This window comes from Salminus brasiliensis, chromosome 8 (assembly GCF_030463535.1).
Source record: "Salminus brasiliensis chromosome 8, fSalBra1.hap2, whole genome shotgun sequence".
Taxonomy (NCBI): domain Eukaryota; kingdom Metazoa; phylum Chordata; class Actinopteri; order Characiformes; family Bryconidae; genus Salminus; species Salminus brasiliensis.
The window spans coordinates 9,750,761-9,774,703 of NC_132885.1; the positions used below are offsets into that span (position 1 = coordinate 9,750,761).

General features: G+C 40.1%; 1 protein-coding gene across 1 annotated transcript in view; it reads right to left on the bottom strand.

Annotated features, from left to right (window-relative positions):
• The window catches only part of obsl1b (obscurin like cytoskeletal adaptor 1b), a 37,643-nt gene that overhangs the window by 6,430 nt on the left and 7,270 nt on the right, over positions 1 to 23,943 (bottom strand). Inside the window, exons 7-15 of the mRNA XM_072686290.1 lie at positions 12,967 to 13,242; positions 12,561 to 12,833; positions 12,071 to 12,346; positions 11,453 to 11,728; positions 11,084 to 11,359; positions 8,842 to 9,117; positions 6,597 to 6,866; positions 5,331 to 5,597; positions 2,362 to 2,628 (exon numbers count right to left, since the gene is read on the bottom strand). Coding sequence (XP_072542391.1) covers positions 2,362 to 2,628; positions 5,331 to 5,597; positions 6,597 to 6,866; positions 8,842 to 9,117; positions 11,084 to 11,359; positions 11,453 to 11,728; positions 12,071 to 12,346; positions 12,561 to 12,833; positions 12,967 to 13,242 — 2,457 coding nt within the window. The remainder of the gene's footprint in view (positions 1 to 2,361; positions 2,629 to 5,330; positions 5,598 to 6,596; positions 6,867 to 8,841; positions 9,118 to 11,083; positions 11,360 to 11,452; positions 11,729 to 12,070; positions 12,347 to 12,560; positions 12,834 to 12,966; positions 13,243 to 23,943) is intronic.

A 23,943-nucleotide genomic window follows, 5' to 3' on the forward strand; every position in this document is an offset into this window, starting at 1 on the left:
CCTGTGGTCTATTGCTAAACATTTATTGTGGAGAGGAAAAGCCAGCATACAGTAAGGCCCCAGTTCCCAAAAGCCCATACAGAAATCTCATGTGCTTGTGAGGTGGGGCCTCCATGGGTCCCATCGATAAGCCTCAGGTGCCCATGCCCCTGTTGCTGGTTCACCGTTTGTCCTTTCTTGGTCCACTTTTGGTAGGTACTGACCACTGCATACCAGGAACACCCCACAAGACCTGCCTGATTATTTTCAACATGTTCTGACCTAGTCGTTTGACATAGCCATCACAATTTGGCCCTTGTCAAAGTAGCTCAGATTCTTATTCTTGCCCATTTTTCTGCTTTTAACACCTTCATCACCTTTAAGAACTGACTGTTCACTTACTGCCTAATATATAGATCCCACCTCTTGACAGATGCTACTGTAGATGAAGATGTTTTTCACTTCACCTGTCAGTGGTAAATATATACAGAATTCCCTTGTATTCAACATATATTTGTCACATATTGAAATATATGTGATATTATGCCAATGTATTTAAATTTGGGAAATATATTGGGACAAATCTAGATTAATTTATGTTTAGCACATACAGTGTATGTATATGTGGCCAATATATACTGCTTGAAAAAGTGTATAGAATATATATGTACATGTATTTTTTAATACATGCCCAATCCTGTTTGACATATATGCATACTTTATATATATATATATATATATATATATATATATATATATATATATGCAGACTTTCGTTTGGTTTCCCACTATTTTACCTTAATCAATATTGCACATAAAAGAGATGTGTAGACTCACTTGTTGTTTTGGTTGGTAAATGTTTGTTTATTTGTGATGTAGACTCTGTAACCTCTGGTTCCTATCACCACAAATGTAAAGAAATCTAAACTGATAAACTAGTCATCAATCCATCCTTCGTCAAACCCCTCTGGTCATTATTGATTGAATTATACAGCAATATAGAAAAATCAATGGGATTAACCTTTACTTAACTCATATTCCCACTACAATGGCTTTAAATGGCCTTTTTATTGTAGTTGTTATCCTAACATGCTATGAATTAATGTGTTAAATAGTAGGCTGACCTTCACGTTTCTAGTAGACTGACCTGCATATCACTTTTATCTGACCTACACTGCTCCCTTTGAGTCTTTAATAGCCAGATATCCATAAGCCAGTCTGCAATAGAACCGGATTGAATATAACTATACTTTAGCTTGGCTCTGATAAGGAATGCGTAGAGATCCCTTTGTTGTAGAGGCATTTTCAAACCATTGTCATCCTCACTGACAGCTCCCAGACTCCCACAGATAAGCCCTATTGAGTGACTTGGCATAGGAGAGATTACCTTACACTACTAACTTATGCTTGTGAATGCTTGAAAAGTTTCGGTAGCTACACTCTGATCATGTGATCCAAGTCTTTTTATATGTGTAAGTTGACACGTGTAAGAGCCAGAGCAAAAGCCATCAATCCATTCCATTGTTGTGCCATCAGAGTCTGAAATCCAATCGTTTTAAAGACTTGCATCATACCTTGACGTTCTGTTCTGACCTACTGAGGCTGAGCTACAGAGCTGAATTCCAGACCTTAAAAGTGAATAGCTGTTCGGTCAGTCAGTGGAGAAATGATCACCACTGAATCTTCTGGGTATTTCACAGCACATCAAATTCTGCTGTTGTTATATACAGTAGTGTAGTAGTAGTAGTTGCATTATGGGGTAAATGTATACATATGTGAACCTACTATGTATTGTGACCTACATCTTATTTATCATAGATATACATAAAAATATTCTCATATTTATTTTACTGTTGACTGACTGCCTTTTTGTTGCTGTCTGTTATAGGTTGCCTTGTACTGAGCAATGACAAAGTTGAGTCTGTTGGTCTGTCTATCTATCTATCTATCGATCTATCTGTCTGTCTGTCTGTCTGTCTGTCTGCCTGCCTGCCTGCCTGCCTGTCTGTCTGTCTGTCTGTCTATCTATCTATCCATCTAGTCTGCTTTTAACCGTGTCAGCTTCTTGCAAATTATTCCTCACTCTTATAATTTAAGAATGACTAAGGAGGGCGTAGTTTTCCATGAAATTACTGAATAATATTCCTTGGGATATAATCTGTAGAGGCTATTATCTGTTAATAAAATAATTTTGTGAACAATAAAGATGCATGTTGTGGACCTGTATCAGTATCAGCCTGTGTTCATTGATGGGATCATGAACTTTAAAGTGTGCAAATGGATTCAAACCTGCAGAAGTTTGCAAAGAAAAAGCTTGAACGATAGCAATCTTGGCAATTGGTTTGCCTGTAGACTGACTGTGTAGTTATTATGTACATTTACCTTTAACAATGAGTCTAGCAGACGATCTTGCATTCTCAGCTGAGAATGTGTAGGTGCCACTGTCCTCCAGAGACAGGTTGGAGATGGTAAGGCTGTGCATGCGACCTTTGGCAGTCATGCGCCAGTGGTTGTTGCTTTTGAGGCGGCTCCCGTCCTTCTGCCATGTCCCTTCCACGTTGCTGTGTGACAGCTCCACCTCAAAGGATGCCGTCTCACGCTCAAAGGTTTGGAGCTCGCTCAGTCCTTTCCGTATTTTAAGCTTTCGTGCTGCGTGTACAAGGAGACAGCAGTTAGGAGATTATAGAGTAAAGCAGACATGGTGAAAGACAGAGAAACAGATCTCTAAGCCAGAGAAGTGACAAGAAAGCTGTATGAACAGACTAATAAAGAGGTAAGCAGCAGACAGAGTGATGAACACAGAGAGAGACACAGACAGTTTGAGGAACAGAATATATTTATAATGTGGAATGACAGTTGTTGAGTTTGCCAGCTTGGTTTCCTCCGCCCAGTATTAGTGTTACCCTAAATCCTGCCTGTGTTCCAGGGTATGCCAACATTTTTTGAAGTATTCCAAAACAGATTCCCCATGGAAAAGAGGGGTTTATTTTTGAGAGTTGGTGACACCACCCCTAGATTTTGAAGGCCAGTGCATAAATTTAGCTGCAATGAAAAGAGATCCAAATTCATATGAGGTGCCAACAACAGCCAAAGCACAGCCTTTCCCCTGTCACACACTTATTTATACAAAGCCTTTGCTTACAAAACATTGCTTTCTCTTGCCGTGCAACTTATCTATAGGCTTCTTTCTTCTCTTCCTAAAATTGATGTACATATTAAAAATTGGACTGTATTAATAGAGACATGATCGAAATTTACGAATACACTGACATGGCTTTCAATGATTTCTTATTTCTTTAGACTGTTCTTTTTCTCTGGGCAGACTGAGTTTATGTCTCATTTACTACATTATTAATAGAGAGTTTGGTGCATACATTTTGGGACTCTGAAATCCACCCAGGGATACAATTATACATGCGGTTCACCAAATATTTGGTTAAATCTCCCTTAGCAATATACACCTCACCCATATGCTTTTGGGGGCCATAAACCCTTGGCAGAATTGTTAGAATCCAGTTCAGTTTCTTGGTTTCCTGGCACTGACCACACTGCTAAGCACAGTCCACATATTTTCGTTTCAGCTGACGTCAGGACTTTGGCAACGTCCTTCTAAAAGCTTAATGTTAACCTGCTTTATCCATTCCAAAGCCACGTTTGATGTGTGTTTGGGGTCACCGCCCTGTTGGAACACCCAATGGAGCCCAAATTGGGGTTATGCTGAAGACATCTGAGGCACTCCTCCTTTGTGCAATGCACCAGTTCCACTGGCAGTGAAACAGCCCTAGAGAGCCCTAGATGATGCTACCACCACCACGCTTAACAGCTGGTACAGTGTCCTTGTGGTTGAATGCCTCACCTTTACTCCTCCAAGCATGTCACCAAGCATAGCTCTGGTAACTGTGACCAAACCACTCAATCTTTGAGTCATCTGACTATAAAACCTACAGATCCCTCCTGTCTTTGTATATTCTGTATTTTATATTTTGTGTGTATTTTGTATTTATTTGATATATTTTTTATATAACTTTATTTTAATATGTTTAGTATGTATATAGTTTTGTCCTCTTGTAGAGCATCAACCTGTGCCTCACCACAAGCATTTCAATGCATAAATGTCCTGACATGTTGTGCAAATGACAAATAAACCTGAAACTTGAAACCTCTATCAAGAAGGCCTTTTCTTTGTCCATATGAACTCGATCCCAGGGACTTTATTACTGGAGGACAGCCTCTCAGTCAATGGCAATGTAAAACTCGTAACTCCAGACAGTGACAAAAGTGTTTCAGCAGCCTCCAGTTCATGGCACACCTGTGATTTGGTGATTCTTGGGTTGTTCCTGACCATTCAAATGAATTTTCTCTCAGTTGAGTATGACATCTCAGAATAGCGCACTTGCGTACAACAGTTACTAATGGTCTTAGAATTTGCAGTTGTTTAGAACTGGCTTCAAGAGGCATGACTCTTAATGAGCATCTTACTCAGATTTGTTCAGAGCTTCTTGGACTTTCCTGCTCTACTGTGTTGGTCAATCAAATGAGTGCTGCCAAACAAGCCCTTTTTATGTGGGTACAGAGAGGCTGCCAGCTATAGGCAATCATGATTACCAGCAGGAGGTTCAAAAGCCCATTTTGGAACTTTTAGAACCACTGAATTAATACATTTAAGAGGGTACATGTATATTTTGATCATGTATATATACATATGACAATTTATGTCTATAATGAGTGTATGTAAACCTTCAACCACGAATGATACAACATGCAACATACATAGAATTTAAATATAAATCCTAGCATGGTTCATAACAACAGAAAAGAGTAAGACAGCCCTTCTTATACACAGCTTTTTTTAACATTTTAGCACAACACATGCATTTAACCCCTCAGCCTTGGCTAAAAGCCTAAAAACCTTCTGTTTTCACTGCAGAAGAATGAACCAATGGTTTAGGAACGCTGTGCATTGGAGTTTCTTCTGATAATATCTACATTTTCACAGCTGAGTAAAAGGGATTAAAAGGTTACACTGCATGAAGACCTTCCTCCAGCTCTCAATCCGGTTCTCATTTGACATGCTTAATTGAATTATCATGACCCCTCTGATCTTGTGTCAATACAGAAATCTGCTCCCCCCGGGAATCAGGAGGTCATCTGTCGGTCACCTGTCCCCGACCATCAAGCCTTGGAACAAGTGTCACTAAAGTAGCTACCCGTCTCTCGTATTACTCCTGCTCAGTTAATTGAATTGGTTTAAGGAAAACAACAACAGCAGCAAGGGCCAGCATCACCAGCAACCACAGTAAACAAATAACAACAGTGCATAGTGCGAAAGGCAGCAGCACGTGCAGACTCACGTTCCACGCTGAGCTTGGCTTGCGTGCGGTCGTGGAGCGTCTCGCAGCTGTACATGCCCCGGTCAGAAAGGGCAAGCTTGCGGATTGTGAGGGAACGCTTTTGGCCGCTCTGCTTCAGGGTGAACTTGGGCCCTGGGTGTATGACTACGCCTTGTCTCATCCACTGTACTTCCCCACATTCCAGGCTCACCTCCACCTCCATAGTCGCCTCCCCGTACTCCTCCGCCGCCACAGATTCCATTTGCTTTGTGAACAGAACCTGCGCCTCTGAACACAGTACATCTGTAATTTTCACCAACTGCCTCTGAACATTGTTAAGATGCACAATCTAAAAAGGGGTCGTAGAACACTATAAAGAACAGCTTTACTGCATTTGCCTGTACCCTAAAGGTGCTAAATGGGTTCTTAGCACAATGCCACTACATTGGGTTCCTTAACAACACTCACTTTTCTTTAGAGAACCGCTTTTGTAAATGAGATGAGTGAGTGTATAGAACCTTTTAAAGGTTTAAAGAGAATATATATATATCCTAGATAATGTCCTATATAACCTGTATAATGTCCTATCTAGAACCATCATATATTGTAAGAAGTTTCTGTAACCAATTTAGGATTCTTACTGAAACTCAAATATAGTAATGTAAAGATTCTATATCAGTGTATGGGTTCTTTCTAGAACCTTAACATTGGTATAGAACATTTTTACATTATTTTAAAAGGCTCACATACTTTGAAGGATCCTTCACTGTTCACTCCCGCAAATCTCTTCTTAAACATGGTTCTTTAAAGAACCAAAAGTGGTTCTTCCTATGCCACTGAACCCTTTTTAAGCCTGTGCTTGGGTACAGCTCTTGTTTCCTTAGTGCTGTGTGCAGTAGTAGTGCCACTTGTCTCTGTCAGTTACCAGTGGAATTCTAACTGGAGAAGTTGCTAAGCACTAACTATCACAGGCACCTTTTCAACAATTCAGACATGTCTGAGGGGGTCATTATTTATCTCAAATATGTCGCCATGGCATTAAAGACCTGTCCAGGACTTTACTGACGTTCTCCCCCCTTCACAACTGTGATAGAAAAGTCTTAGTTACTTCATTACAGCTAAAGAACCCTTTTCTAACCTGTGCTTTTAGCACAGCACTCACACACTCTGGCTTGCCAGGTATGGATTTAATTAAGTTTTTAAGATGCAGCAAGGACATGTTGAAGCTAGAAAAGTAACTGATTTATTTAATGTAAAGTGATGCAGTAATGATAGCTGATATCCCACCTTGAACCTGAAGGATAGCTTTGGATATCACGCCTTCAGCTTCGGCTGTCAGCTCGCAGCTGTCTGATACTTGGCAGTTGTTGATGTGCAGCATATGGCACAGTCCATTACTTGAGATATTAAACCTCTCACTTGATGTAATGGGCCAGCCATTCATACACCAGACCAGCTTTGCATCTTCTGGGGACACTACGCACTTAAATGTGGCATCTTCTCCTTCCATAACCGTTACGTTGTGTAACTCAGCAATGAACTCCACAATGCGAGGGGCTTTTGATTAAAATGAGACATCAGAGAAGAACAGAAGATCGTCAGACTGGAAGAAGAGAGTTTATGCTATTATATTATTAGGTGTTAAGTTAGTCAGGTGGGAAATACTGGAAAAATTATGTTATTACAGAACTTTAAATATTATTTTGGAAGATTTGTACTTTACTCAAGTGTTACTGAAATTCAATATTTGAATATTTCTTGAATTCTTAAATATCCTTTATAAATATAATTTAGTTTGTTTGTCCCAATGACTTTGAAACATCTTTATTAATAGATTTCAAATCAATTCCGGTAATGTACAGAAATAAAATGACCTCTATAAATTGTGTCCAAATACTTACGGACTGGACTGTATTTTGGTTTTTATTACTTTTACTTTTATTTATTTGAACCCAATGGCTTTCCCAATATTAGGCAATCACTCAACCCACTCATTAGTACTCTCCCCTATCACATGTTATGGTCCCAACAGTGGGAGGGTGTGTACTGACAGATGCACAACCAGCAACCACCTCTTTTTGAACTGCCGCTGATGCAACGTCTCTGGGAAACCAAAGCACTCAGAGTAAAGCCCCAGGTACCCAGCTCTGATACAGTGGCTAGCAGACCCTCGTGGCAGTAGAGAGAGCCATCTACGCATCCAGTGAGAACAAGGCAAATTGTGCTCTCTCTGGCACTGGCCACTGATGGCGGGCAGAATGATAGCCGGAATTGAAACCAGCAATCATTGAGTCTTAGTGTGCATTACAATTATAATTAATGAAATTATGAGTAGACTTTTAATCTCTACCTTCTGATTTCAGTGACAAAGACTTTGAACTACTAGTAGTGTTAGTAGTAGCAGTAATACTCGTAGTAGGCCATCTTGTAGCTGCATGCAGTAGTTCTGGATACAATGAGCTAACTACTATTGTGCAGAAACTCGTCCAGTTCCTTTAGTTAGTGTCATGCTGAAAAACATCTTCGGTGCAGGTTACTTACATTCAACTATTACTGTTGCAGATGTTCTCTCATCTTTAGATTCACAGGCATATTCTCCTGCATCATCATCTGTCACATTGTGTATTGTAAGGCTTCTCTCTCTGCCATCTGCCCTGATCATGAAATGTCGGTTTGGCATGATCTCTTTGTTGTTTTTTAGCCATTGTACGTCTCCTTTGGACTTGTAGAGTTCACACTTTAGTACAACATCGCTGTTCTTCAGCCCCACTGTATTGTCCAGTGGCTTGGAGAATTTCACTTTCATAGCTAATAAAAAAAAAAACTTTAGATTCAAAGTATTCAGCCATTTCAAGCAGAGCTGTACTAATAAAAACAGTAGTGGAGTACAGGATTGAGGTTTTCAACTTTTTGAAGAGGTTGCAGTTTGGATGGAACACAAATGTGGACTATCTTATACATTACAGACTGTATGCAGCAGAGAGAAACATTAGGCCAGGACTAATTAAGAACATACTGTGCAACCCAGAGCCAATGTAGATCGGGCCTACCTATGTCTCTGTGGTCCAAAATTGAATGATGTGATTGATGACACTAATAGTATGTTTAGTTATTAGACTTAGACTTAGACTTAGACTTACCTTTCACACTGACATTAAAGTGGGTCTCGTCTGTGCCCACATCACATATGTATTCTCCAGCATCAGACCTTTTAAGAGGGTTGATGGTCAAGTAGTGAGTATGGCCATCACTTGTGGTACAAAAACGATCACCTCTAATCCGATCGCCATCTTTGCGCCACTGCACTGGGGCATTGTTCCTGTTAACCACAGCGCATAGTGTTACACTGTCTTCTTCATAGGCGGCAACGTTCTTCCTCTCTTCCTTTCTGATGAACTGGAATGGTACCTCTTTAGAACAGAGAATGACACCAGGTTAGACTTGCTTTATGTCGTGTTACCATTAAAGGCTTACAGCATACCTATCTGATGCTCTACTAGTTATATATTAGGAGAATTTGTGGTAAACTTGCCTTGAACGTGTACTATGGTGGTCATTTTGTCATCAGTGGCATTACAGACATATTCTCCAGAGTCAAAGACACAAAGGTTTGAGAGCACGAGTTTTCTCATTGTGCCTCTGCTTCCAATGTTTGTTCTTGAGTCAGGATGCAGCACCTTGCCATTGCAGAGCCACTGAACTGTGGCATTCTCTCGAGACACCTCACACTCAAGGATCAGCTCGTCCCCTGCAACCAGTGTGTAGTGTTCTGGGTTCCCAGTGTTTCCTAGAATTGAGACGGGTGCCTCTAAAAAGAGAACGTGTAATTCCGTTTTAGTTCATAAATAGTACATTAAATACTCATGTGCACATTTGTCATATATTGATGTTCAGCAACTGCTTCTATCCTGTCTGTTGACATGCAGAAGGGAGACCCCAGCAATGATGGATAATCCAGCAAGTCAGCACCAGTCTGCACAGTTCATTAAATGATTTCCAGACACCATTTACGCATTTGTGAGCTTTATAGGAATGTGTTGGGAAATGTGTGAAGGACAATCCAACCACTGTAGTAGGTGTGGGTAGTAGGTGTAGAGTGAACAATGTATGGTTGTATGTATAAAGTTAACTCAGAGCCTTAAGCATCCCTGAGCAATCCCTCCTATCCCTGAGAAGGTGTCTAATATTTCTCATTTTTGAAAACTTTATTCTAGGCATTGTGGAGCTGAGAGGGTTGACGTGCTAATAAATATGTACATATGTATATGTATGTATGTATATATATATATATATATATATACACACACACACAGACACGCACTATTTCATCTCTGTATATATATTTGTATATTTGTATTTTGTATTTTTTTTGCTTATATTTCTATATTTTCATATTTTTATATTTTATTCTTTAACTTAAATGTAACTTATTCTATTTTTATTTTCTTCATTTTTATTCTATTTTTCTTTTGCACTTTTGCACTTTACTTCATTAAGTTAAGGTTTAGTCAAGTTTAAATGTAGATTTTTATTGTATAGCTTGATGTGGGCAGACTGTCATAAAAGCATTTCACTGCAAGTTATACTGTGTATGACTATGTATGTGACAAACAAAATTTGATTTGATTTTTGATTTGATTTAATCAGTGGAAGCTTAGTGGACCCAGGTTTTGAACCCACAACCCTGTAAACAATAACCTGAAGCTCTAACCACTGAGCTCTAACCCTAAGCTTACCATTTCTGGAAGTACTGCAATGCCAGTTTGATGCATGGACTGGATCAAGCTATTCTTCCAGCTGCTTGTTCAAATAATCTTTTTAATCTATGACTCCTCTATATTTATAATTAAACCATCCAGGTTGGCTGGATTTCTTGTGGGATTCTCCATGTATTTCTCAAACTAGACTTTTTATTTAATGAACTGTACAGCTGGTATTTTCTTGTTGGAACATCAGTGGGCCCTATTCACCAATTATCCTTAGAAAGTGGTTTCTTACAACCAATTTACCCAGTTGAATGTGAATGAATATTTCCCAGTGTTTTTGTGTTTGAGATCTGTCCAGTTTATGAGGACAATAAGATCCATAATTCTAAAAGCAGAGGTGTGAACAATTCTGTTCTTCAAAATCAAATTATGTATCTGATGTAGAATTTGCCCCCTTTTACACCTAGTCACTTCATGCGTCTTGAGTATTGGATAATATCTGGATAAAGGCTGAGCCATATAAAAATGCAAGTGTAGATGCATTTAAACCAGATTAAAATCCAATCACTCAAACCACTTCAGGAGGAGTTCAGAGATGCATTGGAGCCACATGTTATAGCAGTGTAAACACACGCTGCATTTCACAAACAAAACCCCACCCAGTACAACTGAAACACCAATAATAATTGCCCTGTAATGAGCAGATTAGTATATTTCATCCCACACAGCAATCAGGTTTCAGTCAGATAAACCAGAGACTGAGTGTAAATGCATGTGGCTAAAATCTTATCAAGATACAATCCAGACACTAATCACACAAAGTGACCAGGAGTAAATGGGGTCTTTATGTTAGGACTTTTCTCAGGAACAAATTTAAGAAAAGTCTTAAGAAGATTGATGTTGAATGAGGCCCACTGACCTTTGCTGATGTTTTCCATTCCTACTAAGTGAACACATTAAAAAACACTTGCTAAACCTCAGTGAATGACACATGCGTGTAAGACTGTGTATATTCACATCATGTCAGTCTGTTTGAACAGAGTACCAGCACTGAATTTTCTTTTGTACCTTGTACGATGACACTGAACACAATCTTGTCATCTTTTGCGTCACATATATATTCCCCAGAGTCCTTGATTTCAGCATTCAGGACGATCAGAGATCTGAATGCTCCTTCTTCTTCACAGATGAAATGCTCATTACCCACAATGCTCTCATTGTCCTTGTACCAGTGAACTACACCATTTGCTCTGGAGAGTTCACACTTCAGCACAATAGCGTCTGATACTACTACGTGTCTGTCTGTTGCTAAATCTGCTTTTCGCAGAAATGTAAGTGGGGCCTCTGCAATGAAAACAAGCAAGGCATTTGAACCAGGATACAGCGAGGTATTAAATAGAGCAGTGTGACGTTCACTACTCTCCAAAAGGAACTTACCATGTATTTTCAAATGGAAATCCATGACGTCATCTTTAGCATCACAGACGTATTTGCCTGCATCCTCAAGCATAGCTGAATGAATTGTCAACTGTCGACTGCTGCCATCCTCAGTTATGGTTATGTTACTGTTCTCTTCGATTTCTTCCCCGTTCTTTTTCCAGCTGACTTCAGCATTTGATCTAGACACCTCACAGTCAAGCAGTACTGTGTCTCCAACGTATTTTCCTACTTCATAGGCCATTTTCCTTGGACGAATAAATCGCACTGGTGGTTCTGCAAAAGAAAGGCAGCTGTGGTCTCAGTCTCTAAAAAAAAGTGTATTCTCAGAGAATGCTTATGGTCTTTCTATTTTAATATTTAAAGTTTTAAAGCTATTGAGAATCTTTCTTTTTTTCTATTGTCTCCAAACAATCATGACGAATCTGGCAGTTTTCTTTAGACTGTCAAAATGAACCAATAGAAAAGCTCCAAAAGCACTTTTTAAACTCTTTTTACACTGACTTTTATTGAAAGTTAAGAAAGTTTGACAGCACTGGAATAAAGGTTTATGACCTCTGTATTTTGTCCTATTGAACATAAAGATTTGTGTATTTGATTGAATTTATGACGTTTCACCTGCAATATTTACGAAGAATGTCACAGAGTCATCTGCTGTGTCACAGACGTATTCCGCTGAATCATTGACTGTTGTCTCTGGTATTATGAGTCTTCTGTAAACACCATCAACTTCCAGGATTAGGTTGTTGTTCTCTTCTACCTCAAGTCCATCACGATACCAGCGCACAGAAGCATTGGGTCTGGAGATTTCACAACTCAGCACCATCCTCTCTGATGTTTGCTGGCAAAGCTCCATTTGAGATTGGCTTGGAGAGACTATGCGCACTGGGGGTTCTAAAGGAAGACAAATACCAAGGGTTCAGTGCTCGATGCAGTCAGACAAACTGGAGTGTCATTAAGTTAATAATTTTAAAGAGCTTTTTTTTTTTGCTTTCAGCACTTGCTACAGCACATTTCTCCTTTTGCAATTTAGCCATTGACCACAACTGACCAGCACAATTTATGAACTATCTGTATTTACTCCGTAAATATATTTATGCCTCGGTACCTTTTATGCTGAGATGGAAGAACTTTGAGTCATCAGCGGTGTCGCAGACATATTCTCCTGAATCCTCAACTCTACCATGAAGAATTTTCAGTCTCCTGTAAGGGCCTTCTGTCTTCAGCTTGATATTCTCACTTTCTTGAAGTTTCTGTCCATCCTTGAACCAAGTGACTTTTCCATTTTGGCGGGAAAGTTCGCAGCTGAGGACTATTTCGTCAGGAACATGACGATCAAGATGAACGTCTTCCTTGGGATACACGATCATTACAGGGGGCTCTGCGGAGGGAAGAATGTATGTTAGTTCATTGTATCTTCATCATCTTCCTCTGTGTTCTCTCTCGACGTGTGTGTACGCTGTAACACCCTGAACAGTACATCCAATGTACAAAAGCTTCGATAGTTCACTGACCTCGTACATTAACCTTGAATATTAAGGCACTGTCTCCTGCACGGCAAGTGTACACCCCGGCATCTGACAGTTGAACCGACTGAATGATCAGTTTCCGGATGGTATTTTCTGTCTCTATCAAGACTTTGTCACTAGACTGCATCTCAACTCCATCCTTGTACCACTGTGTAGTGGCATCACCCCTGGACACCTCACAACAGAGGGACAGGCTGTCCTGTTCCACAATATTTCTGTGGAGCTCTTCCTCTGGGATATACACAAATGTTACCGGTGGTGCTGCAAAGAAAAGGAAAGAAACACATTAGTCGTTGGTTGATGAGTCCCTCTTACTGTCTGCATATTATGCACTACTTTCTACCAAGCATGCATTAACATCAAGCGCTGATGATGATGGCTTGGCCAGCTCTGGAGAAATCTGTCTCCACTCTAAAAGCCAAAAGAAATCCAAAGAAATACAGTTAATGAAAGCTTTGTGAGGATGAAGTGCGGTTAAGCACAGAGATGGTGATCACTTGGCATGCTAATCCCTTTACATGGTTTCTTCCTAACAGAAAGCACCAAGACATTGAATAGATTGCAAGTGGGGAAGCTGAAAGGGGCGGAAATAGTGCAAATAGTTTCAAAAAGAAAAGAATGATCCTGTATTAGACAAATAATGGGTTAAAATAGCCCACAGAAGCAGCAGGATGGATCTGTCCGAAGATACACAGGAATGCTTTCAACCAATGAAAACACAACAGGACACGCTGATGTATTGGTTAGTCAGTCATATGACAGTCTTTTTTAGATGAGCTTTGCGTGTCACCTTTAATGTCCACATAAAATTCGCTGATATCATCAGCTGTATTACAACTGTAAAACCCAGAGTGGGAAAACTTGGCTGACTGGATAATCAAAGTCCTCGTGGTGTGCTCTGTTTGCATGAAAACTCCGGATTGAGGGAGGAGCTGGGTTCCATCCTTGTACCATTGGACCACAGCTGTGGGGTCAGATATCTCACATTGGAGAAGGATAGGCGAGCCTGCTTCAACGGACTTGTTCTTCTCGGTCTCAGGGTCAGCTGTGAACATCGCTGGTGGAGCTAGGAGTATGGTCATTCATTCAAAGAAATTCAAGTAATTACCAGATTTGTAGACAAATGTGCTCTGCCAATGCTTTTCTCTTTACAGTTATGAGTCCTTTTACTGATGGATGAGGGGGGGAAACACAACAAAAAGGTGTGTACCAATGAAACGTGACCATTCCTGACTATTAATCACTATGGAGGTGCATTTTGTTACATGTTGCTTCTCAAAGCCATGTTTACTCTTACTGGATGAATTAACAGTGAAGAAATGTGAAATGGTTTAAAACTCTTAATGACATGATTTTTGTGTAAGAATCTACATCATGTTTTTTCAGTGGTGATGGAGGATCTGGTGCTGGTCACAGTTTATGTTTGGATTTTTACATCAAGGGGTTTTCAAGTATTTAGTCACATACATTTAACTGTTAAAGTCTGAAAAAGGACAAACAGCATTTAGTGGATGAAGCGTTATTGGACACATTGTTAGTGGTTTTGAGAAAAAGTATGTAGACTCAAAATCACCTGCAACATCCACCTTGAATGCTATGCGATCATCCCTAGCTTCACAGCTGTACACGCCCGAGTGTTTGAGCTCAGCTGAATGGATGATCATTGTCCTCATGGTGCCCTCGGATTGGATGTCAAGGCCAGCCTGTTGAAGCAGTGGCACTTCATCTTTGAGCCAGGAAACTTGGGCAGTTGGATCAGAGATTTCACACTGAAGTATAATGGGGCAGCCTGCTTCAATGAACTTGTTCCTTGCAACCTCTGGAAGTTCAGAGAACCTTGTGGGAGGAACTATGGAAATGTTGAAGATTTAGAGAAAACCGGACAAATGAGGGATCAAAAGTGAACAAACTACGAACATCTGTTACCAGACAAAGTCCATTTAGACAATCCCACCAGCAGTATGTTAGTCAGAGTACATTTCCACATGCCATAACTGCCTAAGCTCAAAAGTTTGGAACCACTTAATATATTATCATAAAAAAAAGGTTTATTTGCAATAATAACAGTGTTGATTGAAAATATGTTTGCCAACATATGAAAATATGTTTTGCCAACATAGTTTTATTCAGTTTATTAAGAATTCCATTAAAAAGTTCCATTAAATAATTTGTCATGATATCTTCTTTTAGATTTGTCCTCCACTTTACAAATATGAGGAATTCTGGAAATTAATTTTATTTATTATTAATGCTAATGCTATACAGCTTTTCAAGTCATTTTAGTTATTTCAGCATTTGTATTTACAGCTTCTTAGTGTTCTAAATTCAGAGAAAATGAACAAAACTGACAAATTAGCATAATTTCAAACATTTTCTGCATTTATGTTATTAAAATATATTGTTAAAAACCCTGATTCCAAACTTTTGAACTATAGTGTAGGTCTAGTAGAATGTTAGAAGGCATGTGATTTTTCTTTCTAGCGGATATGAAAACAAAATGTATGACAGTACTGTGCAAAAGTAAAAGACTACCTTGCATTTGTTTACATTCCAGGTAAAATGGCCATTAAGTGCAAGATAAGAGATATTTCTAAGGAGATTAGATGGAAGATTTTCATTCTGCATAAGAAAAAGAAAAGCCGACAGAAAATTCCCAACTAAAGTTAAATAATTCTTTAAACAAATTCAGAAAGTTTTTTTAAAGGCAAAAGCATCAATATATTAAATACATTAATATATAATAATAACTAGACTATAACTATAACTGTTTTTTGTTTTCTGTGGTATTTAATAATATTATTTTATTATGAAGGATGGTCTATGACTTTTGCACAGTACTGTACTTCATTCAAATGTGGTGTAATCATGAAAATCACCTTGCACATCCACTCTGAATGACACAGCATCGTCAGGGATGCCACAGGTGTAGTGTCCACTGTCAGAAAGCTTGGCTGATTGAATAGTTAATGTCCTCAAATGTCCATCTCTTTGGATATTAAGATCATTTTGGGGGGAGATCTCTTTGCCATCTTTGTACCAGCAAACCTGGTCTGCAGAGTCTGAAATCTCACATTTCAGAACAATTGGTGAGCCTACTTCAATGCATATGTTCCTCTCCATCTCTGACAATGGTTTGAACCTATGTGATGGCACTACAAATTATAAGTAGACCAGAAAAAAAACAAGCTGATTTAGTAGACAAAGGGCAAAGCCTGTAAGCTGCTCTATTTTTTACAACAGCATCACTGCTTCTACATATTAAGCTTTACTTCTGCTGGCAGTCAAGAAAAAAGCCATTATGTTTAGCTATTGGGCGTGTGCACTAAGATGAAGACTAAACAGAGGAGTGTAGAGGAGCTGTCTGCAAATCACCTTTGATTTCCACGTTGAATGTGAGGGCATCGGTGTCTGTCTTGCAGCTGTAAGTTCCACTGTGAGTCAGTTTAGCCGACTTCACAGAGAGTTTTCGTATTGTACCCTCAGACAGAATCTGAGCTTGAGACAGCACCTCATTCCCATCTTTGTACCAGCAAACCTGTGCAGCAGCATCTGAGACCTCACACTGCAGTTCAAAGGGGTCTCCGACTGCAGCGTATTTATTCCTCTGAGCTTCAGTGACAGTGGAGAACTTCACTGGAGGGGCTATGGGCATCATTATAAGGATACAATTATTGATATAGTTAGTTCTTACAGAACAAATACATACATTCAAAGTATTGCATCTCTAGAGAGATTCTTAAGAGTTGGTCACATAAGAGAGATTATGGCACATCTGAATGCCTACAAGAATGAACAGGCAAGCCAATGAAATTGAAAAAGCTTAGACATGGAACACAAAAACACACTGAGACAATGATGACATGGACACGATATGACATTAGTAGCGCAAGAGTAAATGACTGAGACTATTGAAAGCCACAGGCATTTAACAATGAGGACAAAAGCAAACACGAAGAAACATAATGAAATTTCAAAGAAAAGGGCTTTTAGTAGTTTATCACATACATTACCCTTAGGGTGAGTAAATGATTTAAAGGACAAATGAAAATGTCTCATTTTTGTGCTAAATTACCCCTGAGTCAGTCCTATAAGGCCTTTTTAATGTCAAGGTTATAATTTTGCTTCAAAAGTGCTTCAACATAGTTGTAAACAGCAGTGACCAATAGCGTGGCTAGTGTTTAACCCCTTCACACTCCAAGGCTTATTACACACCAAGGTTGATTATTCAGTAACTACAGGAACTGTAGAAACTGGTGGGGCTATTCTTTGGTAAGTGTATAATAAAACTTTCGGCCTGCCGAAATGGGGTCAATGTTTTTTTTTTGTAGCACAGTGATTTCTTCTCCTAACATCACTGGATTATGAAATGTCAAGCATTTATCTCATATTGGAAATACTTTGCTTAGGTAGGCTTTCTAGGTCAGTGTTTTTCAAACTGGACTCTTTTCTCTTTTGTGTTAAGACTTCAAGCCAAAATATAGACTGGTCATATACCGTGAACTGATTTGAGAACCACTGAACCTGTTGCTAGCTTTGCAACATTAAATAAACGTAGTCATTTAGAATTTACTTTAGAGCCTATTCAAATAAGGTTGTCAACAGAATGGCTATTAGTGACCATTGCATGATTGAAGGGGTTAGTATTGTAATCAGATGGGTTGAGCTGTCAAAGATGATGAAGGAATCACCTGGTGGATCCTCAGCAAACTGGACGATGGTATCCTTTGCCTCACAACTGTAAACTCCAGAGTCAGACAGCTCAGCCAACTGAACAAGAGTTCTCAAAGTATCTTCTGACTGGCCGACCATTGGGAGGTTTTGAGAGAGTTCTTCTCCTTCGTTGTACCAGCAGACCTGAGCTTCTGAATGTGAAAGCTCGCTTTGTGGAATGCTGATGGTGTCTGCTTCATCTGCCGTCATTTCATTCTTCCCAGTCTCTGGAATTGTTGGACTTTTCAGCGGTGCAGCTAAAGGGTTTGATTAGGCATATTTTAATTAAAGTAGATCATCTTGACAAGTATTTTTATGTATAGTATTCATGGTCAATTGTTTACATGCACTTGGGGAACCTGATAGTTTACTTAGTTGAGTGTAGTAAAGGTCTAAAATTATATTGTGGTAAGACATAATATGTCTACTGTCTTTGTGAATTAATTCTGCGTAATGTTATTTGCAAGGTTTGCAGATTATGGGGACCGTTTTGCTTTCTACGAGATTTATGTCAGTAACAGTGGATTATGACATGGATTAAACTAGGTTTTAAATCACCTTTGACATACACCTTAAATTTTATGACATCGTCCATTGCCTCGCAGTTGTACACCCCTGAGTGACAGAGCTCTGCGGTCGGAACAACCAGCCTTCGTATGCAGTCCTCTGACTGGATCACTAATCCATGTTTATTCTGAAGTTGAATTCCATCCTTGTACCAAGAAACTGGAGCTTCGGGGTCTGCTATCTCACACTGTAGTACTAGAGGCATGCCACACTCAATGGTCTTGTGCCTGGCAGTCTCAGGTAGCGTTGCAAATTGCACTGGTTTAAATGCAGGTGCTTCAGTTTTGGAGAGACAAAAGTTGTGTGATAAAGTGAGTTATCTATTCAAGGAGAGCACAGGTGTATTAAGTTTTGCCTCTCTCAGTTCTAGAACATTTGAGCAAAAGGCAAGACAGTGTTAGTTGCTTTTATACTAATTAATGTTATGTTAAACACATAGCCTTGAGTCACCTTTTACTTTGTCTTGATACGTCCTAGACTGATCCTTTGTCTCAGCTCTGTACACCTCTTTGTGAGGTTTCTGTGATAACTGAGCAAACTGTTTCTCTGAGGTGAGATTAGACTTTATGTTTGTCCAGTCTTGTTGGTGGACTATATATTTTTCATCACGTTCACGGAATTGGGCCTTCTGCTCAAAGGTCTCATTTAATACTCTGAGACAGTCTGTTTCAGGAGAATTCTGCTCAGAGATCTCATTCGGTACTCTAGGACAGCCCATTTTAGGAGGTTCTTGCTCAGAGATCACATTCCATAATCCAAGAGAGTCTACTTCATCAGGTTTCTGCTCAGAGATCTCTTTTCGTACTCCAAAAGACTCTGCTTCAGGAGATTTCGGCTCAGAGATCTCATTCCATACTCCAAGAAAGTCTTCTTCAGGAGGTTTCTGTTCAGAGATCTTACTGAGTACTCTGAGATAGTCTTCTTCAGGAGGCTCCTGCTCAGAGATCTTACTGAGTACTCTGAGATTGTCTTCGTCTGGAGACTCCTGCTCAGAGAGCTCACTGGGTACTCTGAGATTGTCTTCTTCAGGAGACTCCTGCTCAGAGAGCTCATTGAGTACTCTGAGATTGTCTTCGTCTGGAGACTCCTGCTCAGAGAGCTCACTGAGTACTCTGAGATTGTCTTCGTCTGGAGACTCCTGCTCAGAGAGCTCACTGAGTACTCTGAGATTGTCTTCGTCTGGAGGCTTCTTCTCAGAGTTCTCATTCTGTACTTTGAGATAGTCTGCTTCATGATACTTCTGCTGGGAGGTCTCATTTAGCACTCTGAGATAGTCCGCTTCATAAGGCTTTTGCTCAGAGATCTCACTCTGCACTCTGAGATAGTCCGCTTCATAAGGCTTTTGCTCAGAGATCTCACTCTGCACTCTGAGATAGTCCGCTTCATAAAGCTTCTGCTCAGAGATCTCACTCTGTACTCTGAGATAGTCTGCTTCAGAAAGTTTCTGCTCAGAGATCTCATTCAATACACTGTAACCGTCTTCTTCAGGGGGTTTCTGCTCAAGCACGTCATTCAGTACTCTGACACTGTCTGCTTCAGGGGGCTTCTGCTCAGAGACTTCATTCAGTACTCTGAGACTGTATTCCTCAGGTGGCTTGTGCTCAGAGATCTCATTCAATACTCTGAGACTGTATTCCTCAGGTGGCTTCTGCTCAGAGATCTCATTCAATACTCTGAGACATTCTGCTTCAGGTAGCTCGCTGTCCAGTTCTTGAGGAGTTGAGAAATTCATCTTTGGAGCTAGGGTGTGTCAAGTTGTATAGAGAGAAACTTGTATTACTATTAAGAAAAATAAAACAAGTTGAGACTGAATCTGAAACTCACCTCAGAGCTGATTATATTATTATCTTTAATGATATGATATTTTACTAGGTTTCAGAACATCAAAGACAACATAATCGTTTAATTCACTAAATTACGTTTTTAGGTGATTTCAAATACCATATTAGTCATTTGTCATAGAAATATGGTCTTTGTTAGGTGTAAATATGTCTTGATGGATTGTTTTTAATTTCTCAATGGACTTCCAAGTAGCTTTATGAAGCCTGTGAACACCTCCGCAGACGATCTGTCATATTGTGTTTGTAAGTCATGCAAGTTGTTTACTTTTAGTTATTCAGATTCAGTTAATGAATCAGAATGGAAAATGGCATTAGATGGTTATGTTGAAATGGCATGTGCTTTGCTCTCATCATTTGCTGAATGACGGAGCTAACTATTTAAATCACCTTCACGATCCACCTTAAATGCTAAATCATCGCCATCCGTACAAATCTCTTGTACTCTGAGGGGACCTCGGTCTTCTTCATTAGCATGCTCTGTTTTCACGTCGATAGGTTGGGGCTGTTGCCATTCTTCTTCGTAGCCACATACTTGGGCAGAGGATTCAGATATCATACATTCAACTTGATCTGGACATCTTTCCTTGGTGATTTCGCTCTTTGCAACTTCAGGGACCGCTGTGAACCTCAGGGACTCAGCTATGGTTGTGTGATGTGCAAAGAGAAAACCTTCAGTGTGTTTTCAACTTCTCAATCAGAAGTGCTGGTAAAGACTTGTTCTCATTTATTGTTCATTTCAAGATTTTAGAGCAAAGAAAAGAAAAATAAGAGAGACGACCATATGACAGAGTGGTCTAGGAAACAAGTCAATCACTGGGTAAAGCAAAAAAAACAGAAAACACTGTTAATTGAGGATCCTTTAAAATTAGTTATTGGTTCTGCTGGGCTCAGCATTTCATTCACCCACTCATTCGCTCTTATTTCAAGCATGTATTCTTTCATTCCCACGTCATAAGGTCATTGCAAGAAATCATGACAGTGGCTCTAAAAAGCATGGGTAAGATAAAAAAAGCAAATGGAAAGTTTATGTGATGTGATGTGCTGCAAGAATGAAGATTTGCGAGTCTACAAATTTCACATAGTTGTTAGCTGGGAAGAAGGATTTGCAGACCAACTGGATGTTGGGTCAAGACATAACAGCAGGGATTAGTTTGGGATGGGAAAACCATGGTGCATGGAAGCATCTTGAGGAACAGCCTTAGGAAGGGTTAAACACCACCACAGTTAGTGGCGCAGAGGCACTGGGTTAAATATGCACAGGGTGGAGTAGCATTATATCACCTTTCATATCCACAGTGCACTGGACAGTGTCATCATAGATCTCACCCTTGTACACCTCAGAGTGAGACAGCTCGGCTGTTAGGAAAGCCACAAAGAACACGTTAAGCTGACTAGCCTCGACCATGTCAATGCTCCTAATTAAGAATGCGGTAGAAATAATACTGGCACACCACCTTTGTCCACATTAAACTGGGTAGGATCATCTGGCGTCCTAGGTCTCTCTGTCCCATTGTAAGGTGTCTCAGATGGTTCGATGATTAAAGGTATTATAGGTCCTTCCAGTTTAACTCGAGGCTCATATTCAATTCCAGCTTGAGGCAGCACCTCAACGTCGTCTTTTAACTGGTAGCTACATTCAGTGGAATCCAAGATTTTATACTGTAGTGCAATGGGGATGCTTTCTTCAACATATGTGCTCTTCTCAACTTCAGCAGCATCAAGCAATTCCAAAGGCGAAGCTACAGGTGATCATCGATACAAGAATACTTTACACACTTTCGATGGCTACTTACTTAAACTAAAATGTGTAACCGGCTTTAAAAGCCAATGATAAGCACAAGCTCCATTGAACAAATACAGATAAAGAGAGCTGAAAACCTACACAGAGCGCAAAGTTGTTAGTTGCCACTCCAAAACAGCTAGTAGATTACAGGCAAATATTCAAAAAATCACCTTCATCTTGTACATTAAACTGGATGACATCATCCTTTCTCACACAGTCGTAGCGTCCAGACTCTGAAGCCTGTGCTGTCGTGACAGCTAGTGTCCTTCCGGAATCCTCCTTTTTGATATGAGGTTGACTTTTTGAGATGAGCTCTACTCCATCCTCGTACCAACACACCTTGGCTGGTGGGTCTGAGATCTCACAGTGTAGCTCAGTTGGGTAGTCTGCTTCAAAAAGCTGGTTCTTCACAACCTCTGGGAAGGCTGAGAACATCACTGGTGGAGCTTTACATGATATGATATGGAATATACAAAACATTAATATCTTACATATTACAGAAGAAGAATTTCCCATCCTGACTAATCTGTGATCTCTCAGACCTTCTGCCATGAAGCAAGTTAAACAACGTAATGCAAAACAAAACAGGTAACAACAGTATCAATCAGCTGCCCACAAGACAAGATGCACAGGTAAGAGACATGTCCATAACAGCAGTGCTATGAGACACAGACAACGCAGTAGGCCTTTTTTGTTAGTGTGCGTCTAGTTTTTCTTTTTTTTATGCAACTGGGTTACTGAGCGTACAGGTTTCTCAAAAAGCCACAAAATCACCTTTGATATCCACAGTGAACTGGACAGAGTCGTCAGACGTGTTGCAGCAGTAAAGTCCAGAGTGACTGGGATCTGCTGACTGGACTACCAACATCCTCAGTGTGCCCTCAGCCTGAGTGTCCCAGCCAGTCTCTGGGAGGAGCTCGGTTTCGTTCTTGTACCAGCGGACGTGGGCTGTAGGGTCTGACACCTCACAGCGGAGCTCAAAACAGCTGCCAGCTTCAATGCATTTTGTCTTCTCAATTTCAGGAACAGCTGAGAACCGCACTGGTACAGCTACAGGTGATGATTCATGACAGAATCATCAAGATTTTAATAGAGCAAGTTTTGTTTTCCACATCAAAACAAACAAAAACGAAAAACTGTGACACTGAGACAACATTTAAGAATTGTGTTGACTGTCTAAAAAAGCTACCCAGCTAATGAGAGCACAGCAGTAAAGCCCAACATATTAACACCTCTAAAGAATATCATGGAAGAGCAACACAGAAGGCATGGAGTGTTAGTGGCATTAATCAAAAAGAGGACGTCAAGTTAATATAGGTTATGTAAGTAATAATAATAAGGATGGCAGAATCACCTCTGATTTCCACATGAAACTCGACGGTGTCATCTCTTGTTGTGCAGCTGTACACACCAGAGTGAGACAGGGCTGCTGTCTGAATGATTAGCCTCCGTATGAAGCCTTCTGATTGGAAGTCTACTCCAGATTCTATGAGAATGTGCTTGCCGTCCTTGAACCAGTGGACTTGTGCAGTTGAGTCTGATATCTCGCACTGCAGAACAACAGCGCAGCCTGCTTCAGCGCACTTTCTCCTCTCAATGTCGGGGACAGCTGAGAACCTCACTGGTGGAGCTATAGATATTTTAAAGTTTTTTTAATGTCCACGTTTTGGAATACCTTTCGTAATTTTGACGTTTCACTAGTCTGCATACTCTTATAAACATACATTAGTGCTAGCAGAACTAGAGAGCATAGTAACTGAGTAATTCTTCATGTTGACCAAAAGAAAACTAATTCACCTTTGACTTCCACATTGAACTGGACTGCAGCACCCTTTGTCTTGCAGCTGTACACCCCAGAATGGAAAAATTCAGCCTTTTGGATTACCAGTGTCCTCTTAGCGCAATCAGACTCTGTGTCTAGTCCACTCTGCGGTAGGAGTTTTGCTCCATCTTTGAACCAGGAGACCTGGGCACTTGGGTCTGAGAGCTCACAATGAAGTACAATTGGACAGCCAGCTTCAACGGACTTGTTTCTCTCAGCCTCGGGAAGCACTGTGAATC